The sequence below is a fragment of the Tachyglossus aculeatus genome, chromosome 21 (genome assembly GCF_015852505.1).
Source record: "Tachyglossus aculeatus isolate mTacAcu1 chromosome 21, mTacAcu1.pri, whole genome shotgun sequence".
Taxonomy (NCBI): domain Eukaryota; kingdom Metazoa; phylum Chordata; class Mammalia; order Monotremata; family Tachyglossidae; genus Tachyglossus; species Tachyglossus aculeatus.
In genome coordinates this window covers 25,014,689-25,036,059 of record NC_052086.1, presented here as the reverse complement: position 1 = coordinate 25,036,059, position 21,371 = coordinate 25,014,689, and the positions used below count along the sequence as shown (strand labels likewise).

At 46.9% G+C, this 21,371-nt stretch overlaps 1 protein-coding gene across 3 annotated transcripts in view; it reads right to left on the bottom strand.

Moving 5' to 3' along the window:
* Nucleotides 1-6,461, bottom strand: part of CCDC62 (coiled-coil domain containing 62) — a 48,733-nt gene extending 42,272 nt beyond the window's left edge. For 2 of the 3 annotated variants that reach the window (XM_038763666.1, XM_038763667.1), the window contains exon 1: nt 6,358-6,461. In XM_038763666.1, the coding sequence (XP_038619594.1) occupies nt 6,358-6,393 (36 nt within the window). In that variant the 5' untranslated portion in view covers nt 6,394-6,461. Of the gene's footprint in view, nt 1-6,135; nt 6,295-6,357 lie in introns of those variants that run through there. The other variant, XM_038763668.1, reaches the window with a different exon arrangement.
* Nucleotides 6,462-21,371: the final 14,910 nt, after the last annotated feature.

Here is a 21,371-nt window from a genome sequence, read left to right as displayed (position 1 = left end):
ACGGCCAACCCCTTGTTCCCAACCTTCCTCTTGCCTGGATCTCCCTCCCCCTTAAAAATCCACTTACCAGAGGACTCCCCTTCGAGAGCTCTTCTCCTGTCTCCCCACCTCTAGATTGTAAACTGAATTTGTCGGTTTATTGTTGCATCGTACTCTTCTAAGCTTTTAGGATGGTGCTCTGCATACAGTAAACGCTCAACCAATACTACTGAATGAATTTATGACTAAAAAGCCCGTCTAAAATTCCATTTCTTCCAAGAGGCTTTCCCTGATTTATTTTTCTTCTCCCCAAGTTTTATCTTCCTAGAGCCCCTGTGTCTCCAGAGGGAGCGCTCAATAAAGACGACTGACTGACTGAATGAATTTTATTTTCTTAATGTTTTGTTGCCAGCTTGTGCTTCCTAAGCGCTTAGTACAGTGCTCTGCACACAGTGAGCGCTCAATAAATACGACTGAATGAATGAATTTTATTTTGTTAATGTTTTGTTGCCAACTTGTACTTCCCAAGCGTTTAGTACAGTGCTCTGCACGCAGTAAGTGCTCAATAATTGCGACAATGAATGAGTGAATTTTATTTTGTTAATGTTTTGTTTTGTTGCCAACTTGTACTTCCCAAGCACTTAGTACAGTGCTCTGCACACAGTATGTGCTCAATAAATACGATTGAATGAATGAATGAATTTTATTTTCTTAATATGTTTTGTTTTGTTGCCAACTTGTACTTCCCAAGCGCTTAGTACAGTGCTCTGCACACAGGGAGCGCTCCATACTGAATGAATGAATGAATTTTATTTTCTTAATATGTTTTGTTGCCAACTTGTACTTCCCAAGCACTTCGTACAGTGCTCTGCATGCAGTAAGCGCTCAATAAATACGACTGAATGAATGAATGACTTTTTTTGTTAATATGTTCTGTTTTGTTGCCAACTTGTACTTCCCAAGCTCTTAGTACAGTGCTCTGCACACAGTAAGCGCTCAATAAAGACGACTGAATGAATGAATGAATTTTATTTTCTTAATATGTTTTGCTTTGTTGCCAACTTGTACTTCCCAAGCGCTTAGTACAGTGCTCTGCACACAGTAAGCGCTCAATAAAAGCGATTGATTGATTGATTGATTGAACAGGAGCCGGCGGGTAAAAGGCTGGGTTCCCTTGGCCCCCCTGTTCATTTTAGTGCTCACTTACATATACATCCCATGGACCCCATTACTTAAGCGCTAACTCCTCTAACTCTCCTCTTTTCCTAGAGAAGCAGTGGGACCTAGTAGAAAAAGAGTCTGGGCTTGGGCCTCACGGGGCCTGGGTTCTAATCCCAGCTCTGGCCCTTGTGTGCTGCGTGACCTTGGACATATCACTTAACTTCTCTGTGCCTCAGTTTCCTCATTAGAGAAGCAGCGTGGCTCGGTGGAAAGGGCCCGGGCTTGGGAGTCAGAGCCCATGGGTTCTAATCCCGGCTCTGCCGCTTGTTTTCTGTGTGACCTTGGGCAAGTCACAACTTCTCTGTGCCTCGGTTACCTCATCTGTAAAATGGGGATTAAAACTGGGAGCCTCATGTGGGAAAACCTGATCACCTTGTATCCCCCCAGCACTTAAAACAGTGCTTTGCACATGGCAAGTGATTAACGAATACCATCATTATTATTAAAAATGGGGTCCAATACTTGTTGATGATGATGGCATTTGTTAAGCACTTACTATGTGCAACACACTGTTCTAAGCTCTGGGGGGATACAAGGTGACCAGGTTGTCCCACGGGGGGCTCACAGTCTTCATCCCCATTTGACAGATGAGGTAACTGAGGCTCAGAGAATCAATCAATCAATCAATCAATTGCATTTATTGAGCGCTTACTGTGTGCAGAGCACTGTACTAAGCGCTTGGGAAGTACAAGTTGGCAACATATACAGTCCCTACCCAACAGTGGGCTCACAGTCTAAAAGGGGGAGACAGAGAACAAAACCAAACATACTAACACAATAAAATAAATAGAATAGATATGTACAAGTAAAATAAATAGAGTAATAAATATGTACAAACATATATACATATATACAGGTGCTGTGGGGAAGGGAAGGAGGTAAGATGGGGGGGATGGAGAGGGGGACGAGGGGGAGAGGAGGGAAGGGGCTCAGTCTGGGAAGGCCTCCTGGAGGAGGTGAGCTCTCAGTAGGGCCTTGAAGGGAGGAAGAGAAGTGAAGTGACTTGCCCAAGGTCACACAGCAGACATGTGGCGGAGTCGGGATTAGAACCCACGGCCTCTGGCTCCCAAGCCCGGGCTCTTTCCACTGAGCCACGCAGCTTCTCCCCCACTTTTAGACTGTGAGATCCCTGTGGGGTAGGGACTGTGTCCAACCTAATTAACTTGTCTCTACCCCAGTCCTTAGAACAGTGCTTGATTCATAGGAGATGCTTAACAGATACCAGTGTTATTATTACCATATTTGTACTCACAATCCACTCAAATCTGTACACATTCATTCATTCAATTGTATTTATTGAGAGCTTACTGTGTGCAGAACACTGTACTAAGCGCTTGAGAAGTACAAGTCGGCAACATATAGAGACGGTCCCTACCCAATAACGGGCTCACAGTCTAGAAGGGGGAGATAGACAACAAAACAAAACACGTATCAAGTTACATATCCATCTGTCCCTTCTTTTTCCAATGATGTGAAAATTCTTTCATGTCTGTCTCCCCAGTTAGACTGTAAGCTTGTTGAGGCTAGCGATTGTATCGTTTACCTCTACTGAATTCTTACGTGTGTTCAGTACAATGCACTAAGAATATACCACAATTATTAGCATCAGCAGGTACTTGTTACACTCTATGGATTGAGTGGTCCTGGCTGATTGTGTTATTTTAGGACAGTACTGTCTAAAATGTAGCATAATGGGTTCTCAGCTCACAGATGAGTTTATTATAAAATTTGAAATCAGGAATTATGCATTTCTTAATAGTAAACCTACATGTGTGTGCTTATATGCAACCCCACATTTCTATCAGGCCTTGCTGTGCCTTCAAATGACTGAAGAATTGAGTTTTTTATTATTTCCAGTGCTTAGAACAGTGCTTGGCACATAGTAAGTGCTTAGAGAAGCAGCGTGGCTCGGTGGAAGAAGCCCGGGCTTTGGAGTCAGAGGTCGTGGGTTCAAATCCCAGCTCCGCCAATTGTCAGCTGTGTGATTTTGGGCAAGTCAGCTTCTCTGTGCCTCAGTTACCTCATCTGTGAAATAGGGATTGAGACTGTGAGCCCCACGTGGGACAACCTGAACACCTTGTAACCTCCCCATAGCTTAGAACAGTGCTTTGCACATAGTATGCACTTAATAAACGGCACCATTATTATTAACAAATACCATCATCATCATTCATTCATTCAACCGTATTTATTGAGAACGTACTGTGTGCAGAGCACTGTATTAAGCGCTTAAGAGGTACAAATTGGCAACAGAGAGAGACGGTCCCTACCCAACAACGGGCTCACAGTCTAGAAATACGATTGGATGAATTCATTAATTCGTTCATTCAATCGTATTTCTCGAGCGCTTACTGTGTGCAGAGCACTGTACTAAGCGCTTGGGAAGTCCAAGTCGGCAACAGAAAGAGACGGTCCCTACCCAACAATGGGCTCACAGTCTAGAAATACGATTGTTTGAATTCATTCATTCGTTCATTTAATCGTATTTCTCGAGCGCTTACTGTGTGCAGAGCACTGTACTAAGCGCTTGGGAAGTCCAACAGAGGGAGACGGTCCCTACCCAACAGCGGGCTCACAGTCTAGAAGGGGGAGACAGACAACCAAACAAAACATGGAGACAGGTGTCAAAGTCGTCAGAATAAATAGAATTACAGCTATATGCACATCATTAACAAAATAAATACAGTAGTAAACATGTACAAGTAAAATAGAGTAATAAATCTGTACAAACATATATACAGATGCTGCGGGGAGGGGAAGGAGGTAGGGCGGGGGAGGAGGGGAGGAGGCGGCCCTACTGAGAGCTCACCTCCTCCAGGAGGCCTTCCCAGACTGAGCCCCCTCCTTCCTCTCCCCATCCCCGCCGCCTTACCTCCTTCCCCTCCCCACAGCACCTGTATATATGTACATGTGTTTGTATGTATTTATTACTCTATTTATTTTATTTGTACATATTTATTCTATTTATTTTATTTTGTTAATATGTTTTGTTCTCCGTCTCCCCCTTCTAGACTGTGAGCCCACTGTTGGGTAGGGACCGTCTCTATATGTTGCCAACTTGTACTTCCCAAGCGCTTAGTACGGTGCTCTGCACACAGTAAGCGCTCAATAAATACGATTGAATGAATGAAAAAGGGGGCTAAGTCTGGGATGCCTAGGGCAGAGTGCTTAAAAATAATAATAATGATGGCATTTATTAAGCGCTTACTATGTGCAAAGCACTGTTCTAAGCGCTGGGGAAGTTACAAGGTGTTCAGGTTGTCCCAAGGGGGGCTCACAGTCTTAATCCCCATTTTACAGATGAGGTAACTGAGGCACAGAGAAGTGAAGTGACTTGCCCAAAGTCTTGCTTGGCACAGAGTCGGGGCTGAACAAATGTCAGAATTCATTCATTCATTCAATCGTATTTATTGAGCGCTTACTGTGTGCAGAGCACTGTACTAAGCGCTTGGGAAGTACAAGTTGACAAGATATAGAGACGGTCCCTACCCAACAATGGGCTCACAGTCTAGACGGGGGGAGACAGACAACAAAACAAAACATGTGGACAGGGGTCAAGCCATCAGAATAAATAGAAGTAAAGCTAGATGCACAGCATTAACAAAATAAATAGTAAATATGTGCAAGTAAAATAGAGTAATAAATCTGTACAAACATATATACAGGTGCTGTGGGGAGGGGAAGAAGGTAGGGCGGGGGAATGGGGAGGAGTGCAGAGCACTGAACTAAGCACATGGGAGACTTCAATACAACAGAGTTCTGGTGAAATGGAGAACTACCCTGGTCCCCGCATCTCCATCCAGAGGCTCTATGGAAAAATCCCGGTGTTTTCTCTAGCGCCAAACCCAAATCCAGTGAAAAATTTTGGCCATTACTTTGTTATGCGCACTACAGACAATAACACTTTTTCTGCTTAAAGCAGCCTAGTGAGGGCCTCACCACCCATTGCTGGGGGGTTTAAAATTGTGCTGGATTGTGTCAAATAGCACATGCAAGAGCCTTTTTGAAGGCTGTGATTGGCTGACCCCGGTGGGAAAATTGACCTTCTCACCTTACCTCAATCTCGTCTATCTCTCCGCCAACCCCTAGCCCACACCCTGCCTCTGGCCTGGAATATCCACCCTCCTCAAAATCGACAATTACTCTCCCCTGCTTCAAAGCCTTAACGAAAGCACATCTCCTCCGAGAGGCCTTTCCTAACTATGCCCTCCTTTCCTTGTCTCCCACTGGCTTCTGACTTACGCTGACTGGCTCCCTTTATTCACCTCTACCCCATCAGCTCCACAGCACTTACGTACATATCTGCTAACGTCTGTCTCCCTCTCTAGGAAATAGAGAATGTGGCCAGAGAATGTATCTGTTTATTGTTAAATTGTCCTCTCCCAAGCACTTAGTACAGTACTCTGCCCACAGTAAGCGCTAAATAAATACAATTGAATGAATAAATGAATGAACCTAGGCCGTTCCTCATGCCCATCATCATCATCATCATCAATCGTATTTATTGAGCGCTTACTATGTGCAGAGCACTGTACTAAGCGCTTGGGAAGTACAAATTGGCAACATATAGAGACAGTCCCTACCCAACATTGGGCTCACAGTCTAAAAGGGGGAGACAGAGACCAAACATACTAACAAAATAAAATGAATAGAATAGATATGTACAAATAAATTAAATAAATAAAAAATAGAGTAAAAAATATGTACAAACATATATACATATATACAGGTGCTGTGGGGAAGGGAGGGAGGTAAGATGGGGGGATGGAGAGGGGGATGAGGGGGAGAGGAAGGAAGGGGCTCAGTCTGGGAAGGCCTCCTGGAGGAGGTGAGCTCTCAGCAGGGCCTTGAAGGGACCCAGTGCGCTTTTGCGTAGTTCTTTGCTCTTAACATTTTGAAGAATTGATTAGAGGCCCTCTCTCAGCTTGCAAATACCTGCAATTGGCCCTGGCACCCCAATCATCTCTGCAGGTGCCAATTCTGCAGTGTGGCCTTCTTGGCTTTGTCAGGGAACAAGTAGGAATGCCAAAGGAAGTGCTTGGGAAGCGTCACAACCCTGGTAAGCCATTCAGCCCTGAATGATGAATGATTGATTATGAGCACGACCGGCATGGCGGGTCGGGGCCCTGGGCCCCGACGGCTTCGACGCCTTGGTACCTTGGGAGGCGCCGAGGAGAGGTGTGAGGTGCACATGGCGGGAAGCCGATTTCCGTTTGGGCCGCCCCGCGCCTGCGCAGCCCCGCGCGCCTGCGCAGTCCGCCGCGCCTCGTCTCCGGGCGGGAACTGAGAGGCTGGGGCGGCGCCTCCTCAGCCTCGCGCGCCTGCGCAGTCCGGCGCGCCTCGTCTCCGGGCGAGAACTGGAAGGCCCCCGCGCGCCTGCGCAGTTCCGACGCGCCTCGTCTCCGGGCGGGAACTGAGAGTCTGTGGCGGCGCCTCCTCAGCCTCGCGCGCCTGCGCAGTCCGGCGCGCCTCGTCTCCGAGCGGGAACTGAGAGGCTGTGGCGGCGCCACCTCAGCCTCGCGCGCCTGCGCAGTCCGGAGCGCCTCGCCTCCGGGCGGGAACTGAGGCTTTGGCGACGGCGCCTGGGCCCCGCGCGCCTGCGCAGTCCTGCACGCCTCGTCTCCGGGCGGGAACTGAGACTGTGGCGGCGCCTCCTCAGCCCCGCGCGCCTGCGCAGTCCGGCGCGCCTCGTCTCCGGGCGAGAACTGGAAGTCCCCGCGCGCCTGCGCAGTCCGACGCGCCTCGTCTCCGGGCGGGAACTGAGAGGCTGCGGCGGCACCTCCACAGCCTCGCGCGCCTGCGCAGTCCTGCTAGCCTCGTCTCCGGGCGGGAACTGAGAGGCTGTGGCGGCGCCTCCTCAGGCCCGCGCGCCTGCGCAGTCCGGCGCGCCTCGTCTCCGGGCGAGAACCGGAAGGCCCCGCGCGCCTGCGCAGTCCGACGCGCCTCGTCTCCGGGCGGGAACTGAGAGGCTGTTGCGGCACTTCCTCAGCCTCGCGCGCCTGCGCAGTCCTGCTAGCCTCGTCTCCGGGCGGGAACTGGAAGGCTGTGGCGGCGCCTTCTCAGCCCTGCGCGTCTGCGCAGTCCGGCGCGCCTCGTCTCCGGGCGGGAACTGAGGCTTTATCGACGGCGCCTTAGCCCCGCGCGCCTGCGCAGTCCGGGCCTCGTCTCCGGGTGGGAACGGGGAGGCTGTAGCGGCGCCTCCTCAGCCCCGCGCGCCTGCTTAGTCCGCCGCGCCTCGTCTCCGGGCGAGAGCTAAAAGGCCCCGCGCGCCTGCGCAGTCCGCCGCGCCTCGTCTCCGGGCGGGAACTTAAAGTGTGTGGCGGCGACACCTCAGCCTCGCGCGCCTGCGCAGTCCGGCGCGCCTCGTCTCCGGGCGGGAACTGAGAGGCTCTGGCGGCGCCTCCTCAGCCTCGCGCGCCTACGCAGTCCGGCGCGCCTCGTCTGCGGGCTGGAACTGGGAGGCTGTGGCGTCTCCTCAGCCCTGCGCGCCTCGTCTCCGGGCAGAAACTGAGGCTTTGGCGGCGGCGGCGCCTCAGCCCCACGCGCCTGCGCAGTCCGGCACGCCTCGTCTCCGGGCGGGAACTGAGGGCTGTGGCGACGCCTCCTCAGCCCCGCGCGCCTGCGCAGTCCGGCGCGCCTCGTCTCCGGGCGGGAATTGAAAGGCTGTGGCGGCGCCTCGTCTCCGAGCGGGAACTGAAAGGCTGTGGCGTCTCCTCAGCCCCGCGCGCCTGCGCAGTCCTTCGCGCTTCGTCTCCGGGCGGGAACTGAGAGGCTGTGGCGGCGCCTCCTCAGCCCCGCGCGTCTCGTCTCTGGGCGGGAACTGAGGCTTTGGCGACGGCGCCTCAGCCCCGCGCGCCTGCGCAGTCCGGGCCTCGTCTCCGGGTGGGAACGGGGACAATGTGGCGGCGCCTGCGCAGTCCGGCGCGCCTCGTCTCCGGGCGGGAACTGGGAGGCTTTAGCGGCGCCTCCTCAGCCCCGCGCGCCTGCGCAGTCCGGCGCGCCTCGTCTACGGGCGGGAACTGGGAGGCTGTGGCGGCGCTACCTCAGCCCCGCGCGCCTGCGCAGTCCCGCGCGCCTCGTCTCCGGGCGGGAACTGGGAGGCTTTGGCGGCGGCGCCTCAGCCCCGCGCGCCTGCGCAGTCCGGCGCGCCTCGTCTCCGGGCGGGAAAGGAGAGGCTTTGGCGGCGGCGTCGCCTCAGCCCCGCGGCCGGGCCCGGGCGCGGCTGACGGGACACGAAGCGCCCGCCCCAAGGGGAAAAGACACCAAGCAGTGCCGCCCCTCACCGCATCCCTGACGGGGGCCCCTCATGCACCCTGGGAAGGTTGCAGATATTGTTTGAATGTACGCGGTTCTGTTGCCATATCTGGTATGGGCCTCAGACCCTGCAGCCCATCGTCATCATCATCGTCATCATCAATCGTATTTGTTGAGCGCTTACTATGTGCAGAGCACTGTACTAAGCGCTTGGGAAGTCCAAGTTGGCAACATATAGAGATAATCCCTACCCAACAGTGGGCTCACAGTCTAAAAGGGGGAGACAGAGAACAAAACCAAACATACTAACAAAATAAAATAAATAGGATAGATATGTACAAGTAAAATAGAGTAATAAATATGTACAAATATATACAGGTGCTGTGGGGAAGGGAAGGAGGTAAGATGGGGGGATGGAGAGGGAGACGAGGGGGAGAGGAAGGAAGGGGCTCAGTCTGGGAAGGCCTCCTGGAGGAGGTGAGCTCTCAGCAGGGCCTTGAAGGGAGGAAGAGAGCTAGCTTGGCGGGTGGGCAGAGGGATTGGGGGCATTCCAGGCCCGGGGGAGGACGTGGGCTGGGGGTCGATGGCGGGACGGGCGAGAGCGAGGCCTAACGGTGAGGAGGTTAGCGGCGGAGGAGCCGAGGGTGCGGGCTGGGCTGGAGAAGGACAGAAGGGAGGGGAGGTAGGAGGGGGCGAGGGGGTGGATGGACAGCCTTGAAGCCCGGGGTGAGGAGTTTCTGCCTGATGCGCAGATTGATTGGTAGCCACTGGAGGAACCAAACCAAATAGGGAGATAGACTCCGTCCAGCTCTGCACCAAATCTGTACCAATCCAGTCCCCACTGTTTTCAAATCTACTGTGATCAGCAACAGCAGTATATAAGCCCATTGTATCGGGCCCTCGGGGCCTTTTCCCTTAAGGAAATGAGCCCGCAGGGTGCGTTATTCGGTCTTCGGTCTTACCAATGAAAACTTTATTAAAACTTTCGGCAGTCACATGCTGTCTCACTAATTCTTTAGTCGCCCGGCGACTTGGTGGCCAGCCGGGACAACCGCCGCCATCATCCCGGCCTCCCCAAACCGCCCGCCACAGGGGCGCTTCGAAGAGGCGCGAAGTTGCGCCAGCTCTCGCGAGAGCGCCTCGTAAAATGGCGGCGGGAAGAAGGCCAAGGGCTGAGGGCCCTAATCTGCTCTGCTTTCCTGAGCTGTGAATACGGTGCCAAGCCCTCAGGAGGCATTCAGTCGATACCCCTGATTGGTTAATGATTGACTGATGGATTGCATCACGACTTTTCCTGAGCCAAATAATTTTAGTCATGCCCATTCATTCATTCAATCGTATTTATTAATAAATACTGATAAATAATGAGGGTATTTGTTAAGCACTCACTACGGGCCAAGCACTGTTCTAAGCACTGGGAGGATACAAGGCAATCAGGTTGTCCCACATGGGCCTAAAAGTCTTAATCGCCATTGTCATTCATTCATTCATTAAATCGTATTTATTAATAAATAATGATAAGTAATGAGGGTATTCATTAAGCACTCACTACGTGCCAAGCACTGTTCTAAGCACTGGGGGGATACAAGGCAATCAGGTTGTCCCACATGGGCCTAAATGTCTTAATCGCCATTGTCATTCATTCATTCAATCATATTTATTAATAAATAATGATAAATAATGAGGGTATTTGTTAAGCACTCACTATGTGCCAAGCACTGTTCTAAGCACTGGGGGGATACAAGGTAATCAGATTGTCCCACATGGGGCTCACAGTCTTAATCACCATTGTCATTCATTCATTCAATCGTATTAATAAATCATAATAAATAACGAGGGTATTTGTTTAGCACTCACTATGTGCCAAGCACTGTTCTAAGCACTGGGGGGATACAAGGTAATCAGGTTGTCCAACATGGAGCTCACAGTCCTAATCGCCATTGTCATTCATTCATTCAATCGTATTTATTAATAAATAATAATAAATAACGAGGGTATTTGTTAAGCACTCACTATGTGCCAAGCACAGTGCTAAGCACTGGGGCGGAATACAAGGTAATCAGGACATGGGGCTCACAGTCTTAATCGCCATTGTCATTCATTCATTCAATCGTATTTATTAATAAGTAATAATAATAACGAGGGTATTTGTTAAGCACTCACTATGTGCCAAGCACTGTTCAAAGCACTGAGGGGATAAGGTAATCAGGTTGTCCCACATGGGGCTCACAGTCTTAATCGCCATTGTCATTCATTCCTTCATTCGTATTTATTGAGCGCTTACTGTGTGGAGAGCACTGTACTAAGCGCTTGGGAAGTACAAGTCGGTAACATCTAGAGACGGTCCCTACCCAACAGCGGGCTCACAGTCTAGAAGGGGGAGACAGACAACAAAACAAAACATGTGGACAGGTGTCAAGGCGTCTGAACAAATAGAATTAAAACTAAATGCACATCATTAACAAAATAAATAGAATAGTAAATATGTACGAGTAAAATAAATAGAGTAATAAATCTGTACAAGCATAAACACAGATGCTGTGGGGAGGGGAAGGAGGTAGGGCGGGGGCATGGGGAGGAGGAGAGTAAAAAGGGGGATCAGTCTGGGGGTAACAAGCACAGAGAAGTTAAGTGACTTGTCCAAAGTCACACAGCTGATAAGCGATGGAGTCGGGATTAGAACCCACGACCTCTGACTCCCAAGCCCGGGCTCTTTCCACTAAGCCACGCTGCTTCTCTTATTGTGTGCAGAGCACTGTACTAAACGCTTGACCAGGACGGCTGCTCCTAGACCAGGGCCGGCCCAAGAGGCCTCAGCTTTTTTTACAGTATTTCTTAAGCTCTTACTATATATCAGGCACTATACTAACTGCTGGGAGTAATAATAATAATAATGATGGCATTTGTTAAGCGCTTACTATGTAGCAGAGCAGCATGGCTTAGTGGCAAGAGCACGGGCTTGGGAGTCAGAGGATGTGGGTTCTAATCCCTGTTTTGCCACTTGTCTGCTGTGTGACCTTGGGCAAGTCACTTAACTTCTCTGTGCCTCAGTTACCTCAGCTGTAAAATGGGGCTTGGGACCGTGAGCCCCACGTGGGACAGCCTAATCACCTTGTATCCCCCCCAATGCTTAGAACAGCACATAGTAAACCCCCCTTTTAGACTCCCCCTTTTAGACTGTGAGCCCACTGTTGGGTAGGGACTGTCTCTATATGTTGCCAACTTGTATTTCCCAAGCGCTTAGTACAGTGCTTTGCACACAGTAAGCGCTCAATAAATACGATTGATTGATTGATTGATTAACAAATACCTTAATTCTTATTATTATGTACCAACCATTGTTCTAAGCGCTGGGTGTAGCAGGTACAACGTAATCAGGTTGTCCCACGTGGGGCTCATAGTCTTAATCCCCATTTTACAAATGATGATGATGGTATTTGTTAAGCGCTTACCATGTGCCAAGCACTGTTCTAAGCGCTGGGGTAGATACAAGGTAATCAGGTTGTCCCCCGGGGGGCTCACAGTCTTCATCCCCATTTTACAGATGAGGTAACTGAGGCCCATGGAAGTTAAGTTGTTATGTTGCCAACTTGTACTTCCCAAGCGCTTAGTACAGTGCTCTGCACACAGTAAGCGCTCAATAAATACAATTGATTGATTGATTCAGTGACTTGCCCAAATCACACGTCTGACAAGCGGCGGAGCCGGGATTAGAACCCATGACCTTTGACTCCCAAGCCTGGGCTCTTTCCATCGAGTCACGCTGGGTAGATACAAACTAAGGTTGGACACGGCCCATGTCCCGTGCGAGGCGTACTGTATTTAATACCCATTTTACAGGTGAGTTGAGGCACAGAGAAGCCCTTACTACACCGCTCCACAGAGTAAGCCCGCAATAAATACTATTACTTGATTGAAAAAAAAAAGTAACGGCTAAGAGCCAAAGTTTGAAAGGATAAAGAAATAAGTGTAAGTTAGAAAAATTAAGTGTCAGGGGTGTAAACACAAGTGCTAAAGGGGATTGTGGATGGATGTAACCTGAAAAGGTGGCGCTTAGTACAGGACTGCTTGAGAGGGTGGGTTTTCAGGAAGGCTTTGAAGAGGGGGAATGCTGTGGGCTGGCAGATTTGGTTTGGAAGGAGGGAGAAGAGGGAATTTCAGGCAGGAGGAAAGGAAATGGCTAGGGATGGCTACAGTGGGGAAAGGGGCGCAGGGATTTTATCTTGGGAGGAACAAAGCGTTCAAGTTAATATCATCATCATCATCAATCGTATTTATTGAGCGCTTACTATGTGCAGAGCACTATACTAAGCGCTTGGGAAGTACAAATTAGCAACATATAGAGACAGTCCCTACCCAACAGTGGGCTCACAGTCTAAAAGGGGGAGACAGAGACCAAACATACTAACAAAATAAAATAAATAGAATAGATATGTACAAATAAATTAAATAAATAAATAAATAGAGTAAAAAAAATATGTACAAACATATATACATATATACAGGTGCTGTGGGGAAGGGAAGGAGGTGAGATGGGGGGATGGAGAGGGGGACGAGGGGGAGAGGAAGGAAGGGGATCAGTCTGGGAAGGCCTCCTGGAGGAGGTGAGCTCTCAGCAGGGCCTTGAAGGGAGGAAGAGAGCCCGCTTGTGCGGATAGGCAGAGGGAGGCCACTCCAGGTCCGGGGGAGGACGGGGGCCGGGGGTCGATGGCGGGACAGGCGAGAGCGAGGTACGGTGAGGAACGGTTAATATGAAGAGGGAGAGTTGATGGGCCACCATCGGGGGTGAAAGCAGCCAGCACCTGTATATATGTATATATGTTTGTACATGTTTATTACTCTATTTATTTATTTATTTATTTATTTTACTTGTACACATCTGTTCTACTTATTTTATTTTGTTAGTATGTTTGGTTTGGTTCTCTGTCTCCCCCTTTTAGACTGTGAGCCCACTGTTGGGTAGAGACCGTCTCTATATGTTGCCAACTTGTACTTCCCAAGCGCTTAGTGCGGCGCTCTGCACACAGTAAGCGCTCAATAAATACGATTGATTGATTGATTGATAGTGCCACAATCTTGGGTGGGTGAGCTAGTGTGAAGTCCTAACCTCAGCTCCCAACAGTGGGCACTAGGACTCTGGTACAGATCTCACGGTACGTGCCAGGACTGTAAAGTCAGAGGACCAAATCTTTGGGCTTGTCTGGAGGATGGGTGTTCGTATGTTGGCTGTGGAGAATCATATGTAGATCACAGTACCATACATTCTCAGGACACAAAGCACTGTCTAACTGTGAACCTTACCACTCTACGGGTTGGGTGTTATGCTTGCAGCGAAAAAGTGTTTTTAGATAGAAAATTGGGAACTCAGTCTCCATTACCAAGTGCAAGACAACTGCAGCAAGTACAGGAAAATGTGAAGGTTTTTAAAATATCTGGGACCCCAACTCTAAAGATGCCACTTGCAGCTGTATTTGATGATCTGGATATAGAAGTGGAAGAAGAAGATGAACTTGAAACAAGAGGCCTTACAGGTTTGGAAAACATTGGCAACACATGCTACATGAATGCAGCTTTGCAAGCTCTTTCCAATTGCCCAGCCCGCACCCTCCGCTCCTCTGCTGCTAATCTCCTCACCGTTAGGCCTCGTTCTCGCCTGTCCCGCCATCGACCCCCGGCCCACGTCCTCCCCCGGGCCTGGAATGGCCTCCCTCTGCCCATCCGCCAAGCTAGCTCTCTTCCTCCCTTCAAGGCCCTACTGAGAGCTCACCTCCTCCAGGAGGCCTTCCCAGACTGAGCCCCTTCCTTCCTCTCCCCCTCGTCCCCCTCTCCATCCCCCCATCTCACCTCCTTCCCTTCCCCACAGCACCTGTATATATGTTTGTACATATTTATTACTCTATTTATTTATCTTACTTGTACATATCTATTCTATTTATTTTATTTTGTTAGTATGTTTGGTTTTGTTCTCTGTCTCCCCCTTCTCGACTGTGAGCCCGCTGTTGGGTAGAGACTGTCTCTATGTGTTGCCGACTTGTACTTCCCAAGCGCTTAGTACAGTGCTGTGCACACAGTAAGTGCTCAATAAATACGATTGATTGATTGATTGATGGATTGGTACTACAACTGAGCATCTGAACCCCAAAATGACAGAAATTTGTCACCTGAAATTCTTTTTTATTGCTCTTTTCCATCACTAAAACAGCTGATGCTTTCGTCATTCTTGCCTATTGTTATATCACATTCTTTTTAAGAATAATAATGGCATTTATTAAGTGCTTACTATGTGCAGAGCAGTATTAAAAATTACACAAATAGTGATTACCATCAATATGGTCTCCTGAGTTTCTCTGAGACTTCGCCTGCTGCACTTGAAAGCACAGCAAAGTCAAAGATTAGAACAGAGACCACTACATTTGTTCAATTAACAAGTATTTTCAAAGATCATGTAACAATTCAACCCCAAACCAACCATTTGTCAGTTGTTATGTTTATGTCTAATCACCTCAGAGCCCAATATACAGAAGTTGCAGTTCTTGAATTCCTAAAAGAGAAATTACAGTATAGAACTCCCCTTGTGTTTGACACCACATTCATGTGCATAATTATTTGTGAGGTATTGCCAGAATTTTCCCCGATTCTGCCACTGAACTCTGTTTTGCATACTGAAAACCTGTTATGGCAGAACTGCCTGTAGTAATCATTTAGCAGCATGGCATAGTGGATAGAGCCCGGGCTTTGGAGTCAGAGGTCATGGGTTCAAATCCCTGCCCTGCCTACTGTCAGCTGTGTGACTTTGGGCAAGTCATTTAACTTCTCTGGGCCTCAGTTACCTCATCTGTAAAATGGGGATTAAAACTGTGTGAGCCCCCTCGTGGGACAACCTGATCACCTTGCAACCTCCCCAGCGCTTAGAACAGTGCTTGGCACATAGTAAGCGCTTAACAAATACCAACATTATTATTATTATTCTCTGGGCTTCAGTTACCTCATCTGGAAAATGGGGATTGAGAATGTGAGCCCCACATGGGACAGGGACTGTGCCCAACCCAATTTGCTTGTATTCTCCCCAGTGCTTAGAACAGTGCTTGGCACATAGTAAGTGCTTAACAAATACCAACATTATTATTATTATTATTCTCTGGTCTTCAGTTACCTCATCTGGAAAATGGGGATTGAGAATGTGAGCCCCACATGGGACAGGGACTGTGCCCAACCCAATTTGCTTGTATCCTCCCCAGTGCTTAGAACAGTGCTTGGCACATAGTAAGTGCTTAACAAATACCAACATTATTATTATTATTATTCTCTGGTCTTCAGTTACCTCATCTGGAAAATGGGGACTGAGAATGTGAGCCCCACATGGGACAGGGACTGTGCCCAACCCAATTTGCTTGTATCCTCCCCAGCGCTTAGAACAGTGCCTCACACATAGTAAGCGCTTAACAAATACCAACATTATTATTATCATTCTCTGGGCTTCAGTTACCTCATCTGGAAAATGGGGATTGAGAATGTGAGCCCCACATGGGACAGGGACTGTGCCCAACCCAATTTGCTTGTATCCTCCCCAGTGCTTAGAACAGTGCTTGGCACATAGTAAGCGCTTAACAAATACCAACATTATTATTATTCTCTGGTCTTCAGTTACCTCATCTGGAAAATGGGGATTGAGAATGTGAGCCCCACATGGGACAGGGACTGTGCCCAACCCAATTTGCTTGTATCCTCCCCAGCGCTTAGAACAGTGCCTCGCACATAGTAAGCGCTTAACAAATATCATAATTATTATTTAGCTATTTCTAAGGTGACATTTTTCACTTCACTTAAAAGTTACCTCCTCCAGGAGACATTCCATTTCCCTAACAAACCATCAGGCACGTTTAGCACTCAAGTTAATTCTACTTCCCTTTTTTTTGGTTTAACTTCGGCTTCTATATAATTTGTGTCCACCTATACTTCCTCCCATTAGACTGCAGTCTCCTTAAAGGTAGGGATCCTTTCTTCTTTTATGTTCCTAGGCTCCTAAAAATCAATCAATCAATCGTATTTATTGAGCGTTTCCTGTGTGCAGAGCACTGTACTAAGCGCTTGGGAAGGACAAGTTGGCAACATATAGAGACGGTCCCCACCCAACAGTGGGCTCACAGTCTAGAAATGCCAAATACTGATAACAGTGATCAATTGGAGCTGGGCAATTTTTTAGTGCTGCTACTGAGGGTTTGCGGAGAGATGTCCTCTCCTTTGGGAGGAGGGTTTACAGCAGCAACAGCAGCACACTTTCCACAACTTTCGAACACTTGGAAGAATTGCAGCTGTTGAGCTCTAATAAGCCCGAAAACAGCTGCTTCAGCTTTAACGACACCTAAATGGACTGTCTAGACTGTAACTGTTATCGAAATACGACTGATTGATATTGAAAAGCGCTTGGGAAGAACAAGTCGGCAACATATAGAGACAGTCCCTACCCAACAGTGGGCTCACAGTCTAAAAGGGGGAGACAGAGAACAAAACCAAACATACTAACAAAATAAAATAGAATAGATATGTACAAGTAAAATAAATAGAGTAATAAATATGTACAAACATATATACACATATACAGGTGCTGTGGGGAAGGGAAGGAGGTAAGTGTAAATCGGCCGCAGGGTTCGAGAACCCAAGGTGGTGACGCAGATAGGAAAAATGATTCGGAGACATGAGTTAAGATAGAGCAGGAAAGGTAGGACGGTTGACCACCTCCCGAAAGAGCTACGAGTGGCAAGCAGCCCCATCCCAGCCGCTTCTTCCTCTTTCATTTGGTTCCCAATCCGAGCTACGCAAAGGATTCCCGCGTACGTGCGTGAAACCTTGGCATTCCTAGATCCTGAGTTAAATTACAACCCTTTGGCATGGTTTGGTTAGTGTCAAAATCCCTCTTATCAGATGACGGTCAGTACAGGATGGGGACGTCACAGAGAGGAGCCACTTTGGTTAATGTAGCTTTACATTCCCCTCTCCATCCCACCTCCTTCCCTTCCCCACAGCACCTGTATATATGTTTATACATATTTATTACTCTATTTATTCATTTATTTTACTTGTACATATCTATTCTATTTATTTTACTTTGTTAGTATGTTTGGTTTTGTTCTCTGTCTCCCCCTTTTAGACTGTGAGCCCACTGCTGGGTAGGGACCGCCTCTATATGTTGCCAACTTGTACTTCCCAAGCGCTTAGTACAGTGCTCTGCACACAGTAAGCGCTCAATAAATACGATTGATGATGATGATATATGTTTGTACATATTTATTACTCTATTTATTTTACTTGTACATATCTATTCTATTTATTTTGTTAGTATGTTTGGTTTTGTTCTCTATCTCCCCCTTTTAGACTGTGAGCCCACTGCTGGGTAGGGACTGTCTCTATATGTTGCCAACTTGTACCTCCCAAGCGCTTAGTACAGTGCTCTGCACACAGTAAGCGCTCAATAAATACGATTGATGATGATGATGATATGTTTGTACATATTTATTACTCTATTTATTTATTTATTTATTTTACTTGTACATATCTATTCTATTTATTTTATTTTGTTAGTATGTTTGGTTTTGTTCTCTGTCTCCCCCTTCTAGACTGTGAGCCCACTGTTGGGTAGGGACCGTCTCTATATGTTGCCAACTTGGACTTCCCAAGCGCTTAGTCCAGTGCTCTACACACAGTAAGCGCTCAATAAATACGATTGATTGATTGATTTACACACACTGGAGTACTGTCTGTCTGCACAAAATTGGAGGGTTACTGTTAGTATGCACAAGATGGAGTCAGTCATGCCAAGTTCGCTAGCGGACAACAGTAACTCATGGCGGACAGGGATCAAAAGCCCGGACTTTGGAGGCAGAGGTCATGGGTTCAGATCCTGACTCCGCCAGTTGTCAGCTGTGTGACTTTGGGTAAGTCACTTAACTTCCCTGTGCCTCAGTTACCTCATCTGTAAAATGGGGATTAAGACTGTGAGCCCCCTGTGGGACAACCTGATCACCTTGTAACCTCCCCAGTGCTTAGCACAGTGCTTTGTGCATAGTACGCACTTAATAAATGCCATTATTATTAATTGTTGTATTATACTCTCCCAAACACGTAGAACAGTGCTCTGCACACAGTAAATGCTCGTTAGATACCACTGATTACAAACTATTGCTCTCAATGATGTTCATTCATTCAATCGTATTTCTTGAGCGCTTACTGTTTGCAGAGCACTGTACTAAGCACTTGGGAAGTATAAGTTGGCAACATACAGAGACAGTCCCGACCCAACAGTGGGCTCACGGTCTAGAAGGGGGAGACAGAGAAAAAAACATATTAACAAAATAAAATAAATAGAATAAATATGTACAAATGAAATAAATAAATGTTATTGCCCTGGTCATTTTTGTTTACTTCTTTTTTGAGTGTCCATCCCCAACTTCCCCTTACTCTTGCACTGCAAATCCCCTGTGCCTCAGGGACCGTGTCTGAATCCTTGACCTTTTTCACTTTTCTCCCACTACACCCCTGCTCGCCATATTCGTTTCTTTCAAACTTACCTACCCACTGTGCTTCATTTTCAGCTTTTCAGCCCCCAATCTCTTGCTCATACTCTCCCCACTTGAGACCTTTGCCTCCCGAAGTCCATCCCCAAATAGTCTCCCCAACTTAGATCCCCCCAAATGCCACTTCCGTCCTCCCAAGACCACATTTTACGTACTCCGTTAATTCCCCTTAACTGTAATTTATCTGCTTCCCCCACTAGCCCGTAAGTTCCTTGAGGGCATTGTGTTTTCTAACTTTTGTACCCTTTGGAGGGCTTAGAACAGTGTCCAGCACAGTGGGCACTCAATAAATACCATTTAATGGATGATGGATAAATGAACCCAAAATGTGCACTCTATGAATCCCTCACTTAACCATTTTGAAGGACTTTAATAGGTTAATTAATGGGATAAATTATCAAATTATTTCAAACAAGTATGGAAAGATTACAGCAAGAACTTGATTTTACATCTGATATAAAGTAATTCCACTTTGGAGAAAATTATCTAGGTTGATTTCTCCTCCATCCCCCCCATCTTACCTCCTTCCCTTCCCCACAGCACCTGTATATGTTTGTACATATTTATTACTCTATTTTACTTGTACATATCTGTTCTATTTATTTTATTTTGTTAGTATGTTTGGTTTTGTTCTCTGTCTCCCCCTTCTAGACTGTGAGCCCACTGTTGGGTAGGGACCGTCTCTATATGTTGCCAACTTGGACTTCCCAAGCGCTTAGTACAGTGCTCTGCACACAGTAGGTGCCCAATAAATACAATTGATTGATTTGAAAAATAATACGGGCTGTTTGAGCTAGTAATAATAGTAGTAATAATGATGGTATTTGTTAAGTGCTTACTATGTGCCAAGCACTGTTCTAATATGCCTTGGGTTATTTCTGGAGGACAACTGACAGCATCCAGTCTCTTGAATGGTGCAATTACTGTTACAGAATAATTCAATTACAAGCCCTTACATTTAGCTCATTCAAAGAACACATACAAAATTATTTCTGCATTTGAAGGTGCCAGCTCAAAAGATGGCAGAACTTCTCAAATTAAGCAGGTAAGAGGCCATTTAACTTCAATAAGTATTTGGTAAAAATGACTTTGTAAAGGGTCTTAGATGTAGGAATTTTTGAAAACCATGCAAATACCCACTATGAACTAAAATGAGTGACAGAAATTGTGTGAATTAATCTAATTCCTGAATTGCATAGATTTTTTTTACCTAACTGGAAGGGGTATACCAAACTTGAAAAAACAAGCCAAACAAGAATAAATCCACAAATGCTGTTGACGAGGATACTTTTAATCCTACACGTTCTGGCAGTTAATACCAACTGTTGACCATATCTGCATTGAAACTGCCTTCAGTGAGTTTAAAATTGAGAAACCTCTATATGTGAAATGCGTCACAAGTGTTGATACCGGCACACAGAGGGACATCTGGCACCAACTGCATGTGTGCATTCAAACCAAAAAAATGGTCTTGATGGTTGTTTTCATTGATAGTTCTTTTTAACAGGTCACTAGTTGTTAAAATTCCTTTGTAATGAAGTTTTCTCTTATTTTTGCCATGCTTTATTTTCATTAAGTATAAAGTTTTCAAGATTGCAATGTCCTTGGGGAAAATGGCAAATCGACATTTTATGGGTTCTGAAATTCTGAAAGTTTTCTCTTCACGTGTAGTGCCTGTCTTTGTACTACACTCTATTATTTAAATATCATGGTCAGGTTATTAATCAGCTTCTGAAAGGATGTCACGATTAAACATTTGTAAAATCCTATCTGGAAAAAGATGAATTTTGCCAGTTGTTCCTCTCCTCAGATTTATTTCACTAATTAAGTGTAGATAATGTGTAAGACGTGGTGATGAAACTCTAGTCTATTAGCCTTACTATTCCAGATCAGGTACAAAGCGTTGTGAGGGAGAAATAGTGTCAAAACTACAATCTAACGATAATTTCCTTGTATTTATATCTTGGCCAGCTCAATTCTTGCACAACTTTCAAAGTATGAGAGAAGCCAAACTGATTATCTGAAGCCTCAGAGAAAATAATTATGGTATTTGTTAAGCGCTTACTATGTGTGAGGCACTGTACTAAGTGCCGAAGAACTGTTGTCAGTTTAGCTCAGGAATTTTAGTGGCACTTCTTAAAGGATTGCGTTCATAAGCAAGAAGCCAATTTAACCAAAATTTGATCAGACTTCCACCAAGTACAAGGCCACCGGATAGGAAACTGGTTTCAGTAGTGAGAAAATCAATTTTTTTTAAGCCACACGGAGCCATGAAGTAGCAAATATAAATTGAAATGATGACAGAAAGACCTACAATGTACTGCAAAAAGAGAAAAAAGCACCATA